Raw genomic sequence first — 13,784 nt, 5'->3', positions numbered from 1 at the left:
TATATGAATATACCACAGTGACTTACTCGACGTCACGGACGTCGACATATTTTTAGAAAAAATTTCCGAGGCCGCACTCGCCGGGGTGGGCACGGGTCCACGTGCCCCCACATGTATCACCCCTAACCTCTAGTCGCCGGACTGGTTCGCCGGTCGCCGGAAAACTGGAGATTTTTCAATCTCCTTGTTCTCCGTCATTTCTCAACCATTTTTCACGCATTTTATATCAAACTGAAGCCCTAAGCATGTAGATTCACGTTACATTACTTTAAGGCTCTAAAAACTACGAAATCTCAACCGAGAAATTCCAAGAAAACCAGCCAACTTCAAACTCAACGATCCCAACGTCCAAAACCTTCAAACTAAGCACTCCGAGCTTCCTTAGGACCTCACTAAGCTCACTATAAGCTTAGAATTCCCTGAAAATCAACACATCACGAATGCATGCAAATCGGACCTCGGGTTTTCAACGTGATTTCTAAGGTTTCTCGTTCTAAAACTAGTACCAAACGACTCAGGAGGTCGAAAGGATGAAGAACCTTAACTTTTTGGCGTCGATCCGCGATGTTTAGAGAGAATTTGGTCTCGTTCGTACGTTTTCGAGAGGGAGAGAGTGAACTGAGAAGAGAAAAGAGAGAGAGTGAGCACGGGGAAGAAGAGAGAGAGGTTTGCCCCGTGTGTATGTGTGTGTGGTCCATCCCAAAACCATCACCATCCATTTTTCTTAACTCCCTAACCACAAAAATACATATAACCTTTAATCCAATTAAATTTTCCAAAACTTAGGAAATATGCATAATCAATAACATGTCACACACATACCTTAGTAACCGTCAAGGGTAATTTTGTCATTTCACAACCTCGATATATAGAACCTCGGGACGGGTTGTGACAACAAATGTGATGTTGAGCACTAATCTTTCTTGAAATCTCTAATGCCACGTAAGCCTTCCACGTGACAGCAGACAAAATTCAATTCGGAGTTATAACAAGTTATAACGAACAAGTTATGTTCGGAATTGTGTAAAAATACCTGAGACAAATTCAAAACCTAGCTCTAATACCAAACTGACACATCCCAACCCGGAATGTCTACGTGTCCATCCGAATCGTGATGTGTTGGCCGACACCCAAAGAACAAGCATATAATGTATGCTCATTTAAGTATTCAACAAGTCTCTTACAATTTATTGAAAAAAATTAAAAATTAAATGCAAAATAAAAGTTATCTATTTTTTTGTCTAAGTGAGTTGCAACCTGGACAGATGCCTAGGCAAGTTTAGGCGGGCGCCTCAGCTGGTTTAGGCGCCCTTTTTTAATTTTCAAACGCCTAAGCATTAATCGGGATGATGGCTAACCGCCTAGTGCCTAGATGTTGCTAGCTGAGGATTTTTAGAACAGTGGTCGAGAGCCCCAAAATATCTATGTGTAGAGTCCAAAGCCCTGAAGATGTGGGCCGTTAAAAAGAGAGAGATCCAAATACTTGCTTTGTGTAATGTGAATCAACGGGATGGGTTACCGCCTAATTTAAAACTCGGATCTTTAAACTTGGCATTTGCCAGTGACCAATTCATCCTCAGTAGCCCATTCACAAAAATAGGACGCCAACTTTGCAGCCCATTCTTAAGATTGTATATGTTTTGGATACTTGTATAGATGATAAAGATCAAGAACGAATACTGGCTACAAGTTTCATAAACATCTAAAATAGTGTATGATTTGTTGACGTTGAAATAATAATAGCTACAAGTGAAAGGATTTTATTTATTTTTCTTTAAATGCTCATTCGCTTGTAAAATAACATATGGCTTATGTGCTCGTATTTCGGAGATACTAAAATATCCATCCACATTTGCAAGGGTGAATGACTCTCCTATATGCATCTGGGTTCAAATTCCTCTTAATACAAATGTAGATTAGTTTAAAATAAAATATCGCTTGTATAAAACATCTAACATATGAAATGGCATTTGAGAGAGGTTGGTGGAGCAAAAGGCGTTTCCTTTTTATTTTTCTTTCGGTTTCAAATTGCCGGCGAGAATCCAATTCCCTACTCCACAAACATGCAGAGGCCCCACGAGAAAATCCCCTTCTTTTCTCCATGTAAATTACGTTCGAATTGCCCGTTTCCCATACTCTTCATTCCTTGAAGCTCATAGCAGGAATATTCACAAGTGAAAATACTTCCCTTTCCCATGGCAGTATCGCTCGCTCTCTGTCTCTATCATACCGTGATTGATCCCGTCACGCAAGGAGAGAGATAAAGATTAAAAAAACACTGTGACGGAGATAGAGAAGTCCATCTCCGTCGACAGGACATGAAGGATTAGACAAAAAGCTAAACACAATGCGCATTTTACCATGAAGATGGTGACCTACCTGGGCAGGGATCCTCTCTGGATCCCTTCCTCATAATCCACCAAATTAGGAAACCTGTGCCATTGAAATTTGATTCAATAGCTACAAACAAGAGTCCACTTTAAAAGTTATAATAACTTCAACCGTTTGATCAAATTTTAATGGTACAAATTCACTGATTTGATGAATTAAGAGGAAGGGATCCGGAGAAGATCCATTTCCGACCTACCTAACCTCCTATGGATGAAAGGGGTAAACAGGCCATGCAGATGAAACACAAAGGTCCATGCCAAATTGTAAAGTTGGAAAACACTCTTTCTTTCCATAAAGCTTAAACCACATCAACATTCTCTAATTCTATGGGCACATATAAATGTATATATTTATATACCAAAAGGGGACGAAAGAACCAAAATTATTCATGTCCAATATCCAATATTATTTAGTACTAGTACACACAATAATATATATAAGCAGATCCGTAACACCACTTTTTTTACATAATTTTTAGCACGCGTTTTTATGGGATCCACTACTTAATGTATTTTAATGATCTAAATCATTTATCTTTTAGAACATTATTCATAGATCATCTTTGTAAACAATTAGACAAATTCAGAATCATTAATACATTTATTTGTAGTGAAGAAAATGGATAAATACGATTCTATAAAGAAACCGTAAACCCTTAATCCCATGGTCATACTGTTTCAAAGATGAGTGATTTTTTATAGACGTGATATTTGAGAGAAAACCTAAAAGATAAACGGCTCAAATATATACATATTCGTCCCCACATACACATATATATTGGGAAAGGGATCATCTCCGGATCCCTTCCTCCTAATCCACCAAGTATGGGGATCCGGACCATTGAAATTTGATCAAAGGCTACAAACAGAGATCCACTTTAAAAGTTATAATAACTTTAGCCATTTGATCAAATTTCAATAACCCGAATTCTTAGACTTGGCGGGATCCCTTTCCTATATATTGGATTAGACTTGTTAAAAAAAAAATATATATATATATTGGATTAGACTAATTGCTGCCAGTGTCAGGAAGATATATATGCTGCTCTATGATTGGATCTTAATGGAAAGATTATTAGAGCTAATTAAGGACACGGTTAGAACCCGGTCCTTGTTAAAGTGTAGGTACTACTAACTAAATCATGCAATCATGCAAACATGCAATCATGCGTTGCTTATTGGGTGCCAGTGAAAACCACAAACTCTAAATATTCATCTCCTTCCGCTGTTTTCAGGTCATAGCTTCAAATATTAGCGGCATTACCTCACGTGAAAAGTGCATGTAAAATGTAACCAAAGCTTTTGATCTGAAAATAACCTAGAAAGATGGGGCATTTACTCCGAGTTTGAGGTGACCAAGAATTTAACGGTTAAAATCTCGACATAGATGTCAAATAATTAAGAAGATAATTAGTTTTCTTAAGTGTGTTTTAGAAGAAAACCATTTTGGAAGCAAAATATTCATATACATATATGTGTGTGTGTGTTTTTAATTAAAAACATGCAACTCCAACCTTAATTAGATTAAGAAGGACAACAACCAAATCATGGATCAGAATCTGATCTCCCCATGAAAACATGAAAGCGGTGTTCAACCAAAATAAATGGAAAGATTACCTCTCTTAACTAATTAAAATTATTAACATAAACTAATCTCAAATCTTGGAACTAATTAAGCACTTGGTTTAATCTAACAAAAGAAAAGTGAGAAGAAAGAAAAAACCCTAGTTTATGTGAAGGGTGGGTGGGCCATGTATTGAGTAGAAAAAAGGAATCAATCACTTTGGTTAAAAGGCAAAGGGATATATTATCCAGCCTAGAACAATGATAAAGGAAGTAGGTATTTCTAATTTTATATGGCTACACAAACTTAACTAGTAAGTGTATGTAATAAGACAAACGTAAAGGGGGCCTCAAAAGTGAGATATTTTTTTTGTGGATTTTCTGCATCCTCACAGTTTAACATTAATTTTCATGTCAGTATTATAAAATATTATGCAGAAAATATAAGGAGATATAGACTTTATGAAGAGTTCTACTTTAAGAGAATCCTGTTAACATTTCTCATGCAATAATGATCAGTGGCGCTCTTCTTCTTTGTGACTTGGTTGTACATCTCCTCCATGCGTAGTAAGTCAAGAGACATATATTGCCCACAACACTTTTGAAGAAAAAGGAGGACGTGAGAGAGCGAGAGAGAGTACCTTTTTCTTTAAACTTTTTCAGAGGTGGAATCAAACTGCTGTAGCAGCATGTATTTGTCTGCAAAAGTGGTCAATGAGATGGTGTTAATCTATGAGATGGATGGTCCAGAAATTTCCACATCATTCCTTCTCTAAGCTTCTGTTAATTCACGGATCAACATCTGTTTAGAATGCGGTTCTTGTGTACAACCAGTGTACATCATACTGTTAGTATTTATCTCGTCACAAAATTACAAACATAATATCAGAATGATTTACAATCAGTTATAACTTTATTGATATCACTCTTGTTACGTAATGCGATTGATTATAAAGAGGAGATATACACCCAGTAACGTGTTAGAATCCATCATGTTTAGACCCAACAAAATATACCTCCAAAACCAAACATGTTATTCATAGCAGAATATTGTCTTATATCCTCTGAGCAGCATCAAACATTTACTTTACATTATAGAGCAGAAGTAAAACAAATCACCCATCAATTTCGTCTAAACTTAGAAAGGTGTTTTTAGCTTTTAGACTTTCCATGCTACAAAATTGATGCGTGGAAAATTGGTAAAAAATAAATTAAAGAATAAGCTTCAAGGATATTGTTTTCGAAAAAAAAATTTCTTTGGAACTCTTCCTTCAAAGTTCAGGGATGAAGTGATTTAGGTTTTTAAAATTTGATCCAATGGTTGAAAACAAATAAGTTAGTAAAAACTTTTAAAAATTATAATAATTTTTAGCCGTTAGATCTAATTTTTAAAAATCAGAATCATTTGATCCTTGAACTTTGAAAGAAGAGAAAAGAGAATCTCTTTTCATTCTTCTCCAAAGTTTTATTTAATGAAATTGTAAGAAATTAGTAAAAAAATTTGACTGCTAAGCTTCATTTCATAGATAAAGTAATAGAGTCGTGTCTAATGCCTATCACAATCAGTGGATGCAATGCAGTAAGTTGAGTAAAATTATGAAGTTTCAATCTTCCTTGTCAATCATAGAAAACAGCAAAGATTCTTACTTAGTGAATGTTCTAAAAAGCAATAAGCGCTAGTCAGGTGACAGGTATAAACCTAACACTTAGGCGTTTAAGTGGGATCTATGCGGTTTTTTTTTAAGTTTTAACTAAATTTATTACATAACATACAAACAAATGTCTTATTATACTTAAAAAAAAAACATAATCGTATAGAAATGCACAAATTGCAAAATAGAATGATATATAGATTATAAAGTATTAGAAGAACATATTGAAAACCTGACAAACAAGCATACAATGAGTGTTCGTTTAGTTATTCAACAAATCTCTTAAAATTTATTGAAAAAATAAAATGTAAAATGAAAGTTATCAATTTTCTGTCTAAGTGATGGTCACGACCCATGTAAGTTTAAGTAGAGTAGACTTGCTAGGCGGGCGTTTAGGTAAGTTTAGACTTCATTTCTTATTTTTTAAACACTTAAAAATTTTTTAAACACTTAAAAATTAATCGAAACAGTGATTAGTAACCAAATGCCTAAACGGAGATTTTAAAAATATCTACTTAGTAGACATGCTTACAAAATTAGCCAAAAAAGTTCGGGAAGTCCGCTAAATTTTAAACAGTGTTAAAGAGCATGGGAATTTTAACCACTCGCGAGACGAGAGAATCCAATTATTGAAGGTGAAAAATGAAGGGGCAATGAGTTACTTACAACACAAGTGAAGCCGTTGGAGTCTTGAAGAAGAACAAGAGATTGTGTTGTTGATATACCTCCAGGCTCCAGCTTTTGTTTTCTGATTGCGGCTAATTTTCCCAAACCAGAGGAATCGGAATCCCAGTCCTCTTCCCAGTGTCTTCCATCAGACAAACAACACCAATCTCTCTCTCTCTCTCCGTATACCCACCAAACTCTACCTTCAAATGTTAGGCAACCTCCATATCTCTGCTCAAATTATCCAAACCATAATCCCATCTGATTAGCCTCGCAAAACCCGATTAAATTTGAATTAAGGATCATGGGGTTTAGGCGCAATCCTTGCTTGAGCTTAAAGCTCAGAACTTTTACTCAGATAATACGGAATTGAAGAAAGTAACTTGCTTTTTTCGGGTGTCGAGTTTCAAGAAGCTTTGATGAAGCTGATGGTCCACAAATCAAAAGAGAACGAATGGGCTTTCGCGACGCCGGAAAGAGCTGCGGAGATGAGCAGTGCAAGCATGAGTCCCCGGCGGAGATGGAAGCTTTTTCAGAGGTCGTCGTCGGCAATTCCGTCGAAAACTTCAAAGCCGCAAGCTCCCAAAGAGTTCGTCTGTCCAATCTCCGGTTCTCTAATGGCGGACCCGGTCATCGTTTCGTCCGGCCACACCTTCGAGCGCGCCTGCGTCCAAGCCTGCAAGTCCCTCAGCTTCACGCCTGTTCTCCCGGACTCTCCGCCGCCAGATTTCTCCTCCGTAATCTCCAACCTCGCCCTCAGGTCCGCCATTCTCAGCTGGTGCCACAAGTCCTCCGTCGATCCTCCCAAGCCCCTCGATTTCGCCTCCGCCGAGAAGATCGTCCGCGCCTCCATTGGTTCCCGGAACGAAACTAAGCCCCAGAACGTCGTAGTTTCGGATAATCAGCTGTTGATCAACCCTACAGTGAATTTCACTCAGGCGGCCACCGAGCAGACTCGACTCCCAACTCACTTCCCCTCGAGCTCCGACGAATCGGTCTCCGCGGCTCCGCCTCTCCCGTTCTCAACTCCACCGAGATGCTACTCCTCCCCGTCGTCTTCATCCTCGGAACTTGAAACTTTAAATCCCAACTGCAACAGCAATCCCTCCCTCTCCGTAGAGGACGAAATCCCGATCAAGCTCAGAAGCTGCCACGTGTTCGAAATCGAGGAGGCCCTGGCCTCGCTCAGGAATATCACGCGGACGAGAGAGGACGCCCGGGCCCGTCTCTGCACCCCGCGGTTGCTCTCCGCCCTCCGCCCTCTGATTACATCCAGGTACACCGCCGTTCAGGTGGACTCCGTCGCAGCGTTGGTCAATCTGTCGCTGGAAAAGTCAAACAAGATTAAGATCGTACGGTCAGGAGTCCTCCCTCCTCTGATCGACGTGCTCAAGGCCGGAACCCCTGAGGCGCAGGAACACGCTTCCAGTGCGCTCTTCAGCTTGGCACTCGACGACGACTGCAAGACCGCCATTGGTGTTTTGGGCGCGTTGCCGCCATTGCTGCACTTACTCCGGTCCGAGAGCGAGCGGACTCGGCATGACTCGGCACTCGCTTTGTACCACCTCTCACTCGTCCAGAGCAACCGGTCCAAGTTGGTTAAGCTCGGCTCGGTTCCGGTTCTTCTGAGAATGTTGAAGTCGGGTCACATGACCGGTCGGGTATTGCTCACATTGTGTAATTTGAGTTTGTGTGCCGACGGGCGGGCCGCATTGTTGGATTCTGGTGGGGTGGAGTGTTTGGTGGGCGTGTTAAGGGGAAACGAGTTTGACTCGAAGGCGACACAAGAGAGTTGTGTGGCCACAATGTATGGGTTGAGCTACGGCGGTTTGAGGTTCAAGGGGCTGGCGAAGAAGGCGGGCGTGGTGGAGGTGTTGAGAGAGGTGGAGAAAAAGGGAAGCGAACGGGCGAGGGAGAAAGCGAGGCGGATGTTGGAGATGATGAGAGGGAAAGAGAAGGAAGAAGAAGATGAAGTGGATTGGGCGGAATTGCTCAACTCGGGGTTTGGGAGCCGAACTCGGTGTCAACCCGGTGGTGGACTGGACGAGTCGAGTGTCAACTCATTGGACTTTTGAGTACATAATTTGGCGGTTTTTTTCGGGTACAGGTTTTTTGTTCATTATAATTTTTTGAGTGCTTTCAATTTAGTTCATGTGTTTTTAATATGAACAAATATAAATTGCATGGTTTTAAATTTATACCAAAAACATAATGAAATCCCATTTTCTTCACAAATTTGAAATTGCATAGCCAAAAAATTAATTACATGAGCAAGAAAATAATTACCTAATTAACATTTGTAGTTGTGAATACATGGATGGTGTCGGCATGTGCTCAATGAGGGCCTCACTCGACTCTTTTTTCCATGAAAAATGCTCAAACTAAAACAATAAATCATCTATATTCTTAAAAATGAAGTCTCAGTCCAAATACTCAACTAAAAAACCCTCTCATGTTCTACACCTTCCCTACCCTCCCACCCTTCCGAGTTCCGAGCCATGTAATTTTTCCATTAGCTAATGGTTTACAATTTTACTGTTCTAAACACTGGTTACCCAAAATCATGTTGGATAATAATTCAATAGCGTTGCATCAAACTTTAATTTAATTTCATCATTCAAAGTTGTCCCCACTAAAAGGTGGGGGAGTGGGCCTTACCTCGTACTGCGTTAGCCATAGTAATATGGTTTAAATTTGTCTTTGACGATAATCGAATCTAAGACATCTCAATCATAAGTAAAGAGAAATACTCATAAACTGTAGTACCAAATAGCAATTTATGTAGGCGCTGGACCTAACATTATGCATTTAGCGATTTAGGGCTTGAGGTTGTGACTTTTTCCTCCTTAAGTTTTTGGGTTGACATAAAGTGCATGTAAAAGAGCTTTTTGGAGAGGGAAAGAACATTTAACCAAGCCCTGGGCCATCTGAACCATCCAACCAGCCTCATATCTTCTTAATAGTAGTGGGCCCAATCTTCAGCTTTGCTTTGGATGCCGTATCTATCGCCAACTAAACTTCTGTTGAATTTCGAGTTTCAACAATCAACATCCAATCCCAATGGTATTCTGTTGAAAAATTGCATTTAAAAAAGAGTACTTGATGGAGCCCACGGTGAAAAATAGTCATTTACCTACACTCATCAATCATCCTCTAGTTGTACCATCTCTCTAATAGAAATAAAACTCGTCAATGCATGTAAGTCTTATCTCTATAGGGGAGATGTTACAAATAATGGTAAAACTAGATGGTAAGAGTAGCATTTTTGCTTACTTTAACTCAATTGCCTCAAACCAGCAACCATAACGGGATGGCCAGTGGTTGGGACGAATTTCAAGCTCGTATTTCACATGGTTCGTTTTAAGTTCGATTCCCTAGTGCTGGTGAATCACACAATAGTAGGCAAATGAAGGCTAAAATGCATCTACGAGTCTTCTGAGTTCAATTCCTAGCGCTAATAAATTGTGGACTGACGTGACTTTGCCTCTAGCTGGTCCCTTTCTCAGAAAAAAAAAATTGCAACAAACCAGCTAAGTGGACTACAGTTCATAAGTTATTTATATGGTAGTTTGTAATCTAGGGTTACCGAAAAACTCTCAAACCATTTTAACCTTCAAGATATAACAATTTTTCGTTGTCAGTGTCCTAACTTTTATGAGGATGCGACATTATTTGATGGGGAGCTTCGTGATAAGTAAGAAACTCACATGGAAATAAATTCTCGATTACGATGAAGCTTTCTTGTAGTTTTTATTTCTTTTTCTCTTGCTCCATTGATATTTTTTTTATAGAGATTCAACCGATATTTTAATATATAGATGCACTAATACTGCTCTAATTAGCATGATCGACTGTTAGATGTTTAACTATAACCTTCTCCTCCTCATGAGTAATTTTTTAGAGTGTTAAGATTCATGTCCGGTAAACCAAGTATTATGATATAATTGATTGAGATTTTTTTCTTTCTAAAACTTCCAATTAATTGTATTATTAAACTTAATGTATCGGTACGTGTTCATAGCACATTTAAAATTCTCTCCGCCTAAAGACGAGAATCTGTTTTCCCAAATTAAAAAATGAAAGTTTTGGAACATCAATTATGAAATGCACATGCATATTTGCAAGCATATTTTAAATCAATTTCTTCTTGTTTTTTAAAACACCTAAAATAAATAAATAAATAAGTTCTTGAATAAAGCCGTAAAGAAGAGACAAAATTCAACTTAAAACAATAAAATGATCCGTTCAAAATTAAAAAGCTTTGCTCTAATTTGTTCATCATTAAATTATAATCATTTTTAATGGGAGCTACAACCCTAGTTAATTATTTAATTGTATTCAACAATGCCATTTGCTGACATCGTGTTTTCACAAACAGAGGATTCCACCTAGTCCGGGATCCGGACAATTGAAATTTGATTTAACGGCTACAAACATGGGGTTCCTTTAAAAATGATAATAATTGTAGCCGTTTAATCAAATTTCAACGGCTTGGATCCCAAATTAGATGGATTAGGTGGAAGGGGATCCGAAGATGATCTATTTCCTCACAAACACACACTATCCTAAACCAAATCCGCAAGTAATTTCGGATATGATATAGCTAAATTAACTAGAACACTGTGTTTTCTTTGTTTTCTTTTTGCACCTGTTCTATTAGAGCAAACTCTTACATGAGTAAGAGTCAGTAGAGTCGGATGCGATTAAAATAAAAGATGATCTCTTGATTATTCAAGAGGTGCTCCACAGATAACGTAGTTGAAATGTCCGTGCCAAAGTCGGATGCCATACAAAAAATACAAAAAAAGATGTAGTGTATATTTCAGCTCAACAAATATCCCGATACAATAACAACAAATATTTCTCTTATCAAATAGGATCGGTTATATAAATCTTAAAACACTATTGTATTCGATTTTGGGCAAAATCTGAACATAATTCCAATAACAAAAAAAAATTAAAACAAAGTCTAATTAACTAATAATTAGACTCGTCGCATCTGTGCCTAATCTCTCCGCGTTTTCCGGTCTGAATCCCTAACACGCCGAGCTTCTCCATCGCCTTGGCAAAATCCCGAAAAAAGCGGTTCTGGTCGTTGGCGTACAGCTCGACAAACGGCCGCGTCTTGGCGTCGTTAAACAGCGCGTGGTCCGATTTCAAAACCCCCAGACCCTTTGGCAAGTTCTGGAAGTAGACATTGTCGAATTTGTTGGGCGTCATAACGTCGTTAAAGACGGAGAGGGTCGGGTTCTTCTTGATATCCGCGCAGGCCTGCTGCAACCCGGATGCGAATCTCGGGTTGTAATTCGGGTCGGACTGCGCCGACTTGCTGTAGTTGTAGATCGCCGAGCTGAACTCGCTGCAGTGGGAGAACCCGATGGTGTGGGCCCCGCTGAGGGCGACCGTTTCCTGGACGGAGAAGCCCCTGGACCCGAAGACCTCGATGAGCTGGGAGATGGTCATGGCGGGGCGGGGGAGGGTGCCTTCGACGGCGGAGGCATTGGAGGAGCGGCCGTCGCGGCGGCCGAGGGGGACGTTGTAGAAGGGGCCGCCCATCATGGTTACGAGATCGCGGGTGGCGACGGCGAGGATGTCAGCGCAGGAGACGGTGTTGGGGCAGGCGAGCTCGAGGGCGGTCTTGGCGCGGACAACGACGTCGAAGGCGTCTCCGGGGAGGGACAGGTTGATGTCGGCGTCGCGCTCGGCCTTGTTGAAGGGGGTGGAGGAGAGGAGAATGGAGCCATCGCAGCCATTGTGAAGGCAGTCGTGGAAGAAGAGGCGGAGGGTGCCGGCGGCCGTGGTGGGGTTCGTTATCTGCTTGTTGGTGACGGTGTCTTGGACGATTTGGGCGAATCCCGGGCACGACTTTTGGTAGTAGTTGGTGTAGAGTTGGGATTCGGCGGCGGGGAGAGTGGTGAGAGCTAGTAGAGATGTGAGGAGGACAATGAGGAATGCCATCATGCTTAGCTTCTCTCTGCGGCGGCTGTTGCTTCGCCAACTGCTTCAGCTGGCGGGCGGTGGATGTTTAACTAGCTCTGAGGAAGAACTAAGCTCTTTGGATTTCAGCTCAGAGGAGGAGGAAGAAAATAGAGACAGAGACTGAGGTAGAGGAGAAGGATCTACGGGGGCGAGGGAGAGAGATAGAGGGAAGCGAGTGACCACGCGGCACTCTTTCCACCGTCAATCACGGTAATCGTGCCAAGGAACAATGGACGGCCCACTTAAATTATGGGCTGGACTTCGCTTCGAGGTTTATGGAATGACGGAAATGCCCCTGTTCTATGGCAAAAGATTGCTGTTGTTAAGTATTAAATGGAGGCTAGGTTTAGGTGGATACTGGGGAGAAAGGGGCAAGGGCAACGTTGTATTTGCCGCGTATTTCGTCGGTCACGTGATAGATCACTGTCGCCAATCAAACGGTCCAACGTCAACGTGGACTCGCTATTTCCATCCCATCCCGTGCTAGCTCAGCTCTTTCGTGTTCTTATTGAATCATATAATCGTCGGTGATCCAGTTGTACTTTCGATTCCAGGGGCTAAATACGTGTTCTATTGTGAATTGACACACGTTAATAATTTATTTTTTTCTAATAACTTTGTTGTTATAAATTTATCACTTGTTAACATGGCGAGTAACTCAACCTGATATAAGTCGATGTAAAGTCTCATCTCCTGTCAATGTGGAACTTATTTTCAACACGTCCCCTCACGTATAACGAATTTTCAAGCCTAACACGTGGACAATATAACGAGATGACGTGGAGCACATGTGGTAGTTTGGCTTCATATATGGGACAACTTGGCTTTGATACTATGAAGAAAGTTGAGATTCCACCATAAAACCAATTCATGTTTATTTTACACAATTTCGTGTTTATTTTTTTAATCTGAAAACTAAAAGAACTATTTTTTTTGGAACTAATTTCAATTTTCAAAAAATAAGAATTGAAACTAAAAATTAAAAACTATATAGTAATCAAACGAATCTTAATTCTTTTTTTTTTTTACCTCTTGCACTCCCTTTCTAATTTTTTATCTCTTAATTTTCTTTCGATCATTTAATCGATTAAAACAGAAGGAAAATATAATAGAGTCTATAAAGTCGAACGAGAAGTTCAAAAATAAAGACCGGAAAACATATATTTGTTATTGGGCGGTTAAACTTAAAAAGAAAATGGCCCTTACCCTTTGAGCAGAAAGCACGAAAGCACATTTACAGTGGGACCGGAAGATCAAAAGTGGAATACTGTCTGAACCAAAACAAAAGGGTTTGTTGAAAATTACAGAGATTAATTGTACAGATGACAAACAGATGTGATGACAACTGCATTTTTGCATGTGCATGCCGGTCCCATCTAAGCTGGGTTTTGTTCCCATGTCTAGTTATTTTCCAAATATTTGGCAGTGATGGCAATGTCTATCTAAATCGGAAAGAGATATCTTCGAATCACTTTCACCAAATCCATTCAATCAACCAATCTGAATACTTGAAATTTGATCAAACGGCTAAAAA

General features: G+C 39.9%; 2 protein-coding genes across 2 annotated transcripts; one reads left to right on the top strand and one right to left on the bottom strand.

Moving 5' to 3' along the window:
* Positions 1 to 6,154: 6,154 nt before the first annotated feature.
* LOC103404367 (U-box domain-containing protein 40-like) lies at positions 6,155 to 8,506 on the top strand. The gene has a single exon (XM_008343267.4). It carries the CDS (start codon positions 6,691 to 6,693, stop codon positions 8,344 to 8,346), a length of 1,656 nt encoding a protein of 551 aa, XP_008341489.1. The 5' UTR covers positions 6,155 to 6,690; the 3' UTR covers positions 8,347 to 8,506.
* Positions 8,507 to 11,068: 2,562 nt separating this feature from the next.
* Positions 11,069 to 12,965, bottom strand: LOC103404368 (peroxidase 63-like). Its single transcript, XM_008343268.4, has one exon. It carries the CDS (start codon positions 12,230 to 12,232, stop codon positions 11,249 to 11,251), a length of 984 nt encoding a protein of 327 aa, XP_008341490.3. The 5' UTR covers positions 12,233 to 12,965; the 3' UTR covers positions 11,069 to 11,248.
* Positions 12,966 to 13,784: the final 819 nt, after the last annotated feature.

Source organism: Malus domestica, chromosome 17 (assembly GCF_042453785.1).
Source record: "Malus domestica chromosome 17, GDT2T_hap1".
Taxonomy (NCBI): Eukaryota; Viridiplantae; Streptophyta; class Magnoliopsida; order Rosales; family Rosaceae; genus Malus; species Malus domestica.
Note: the sequence above shows the minus strand (reverse complement) of the source record. Positions and strands in the feature narration are given on the sequence as shown.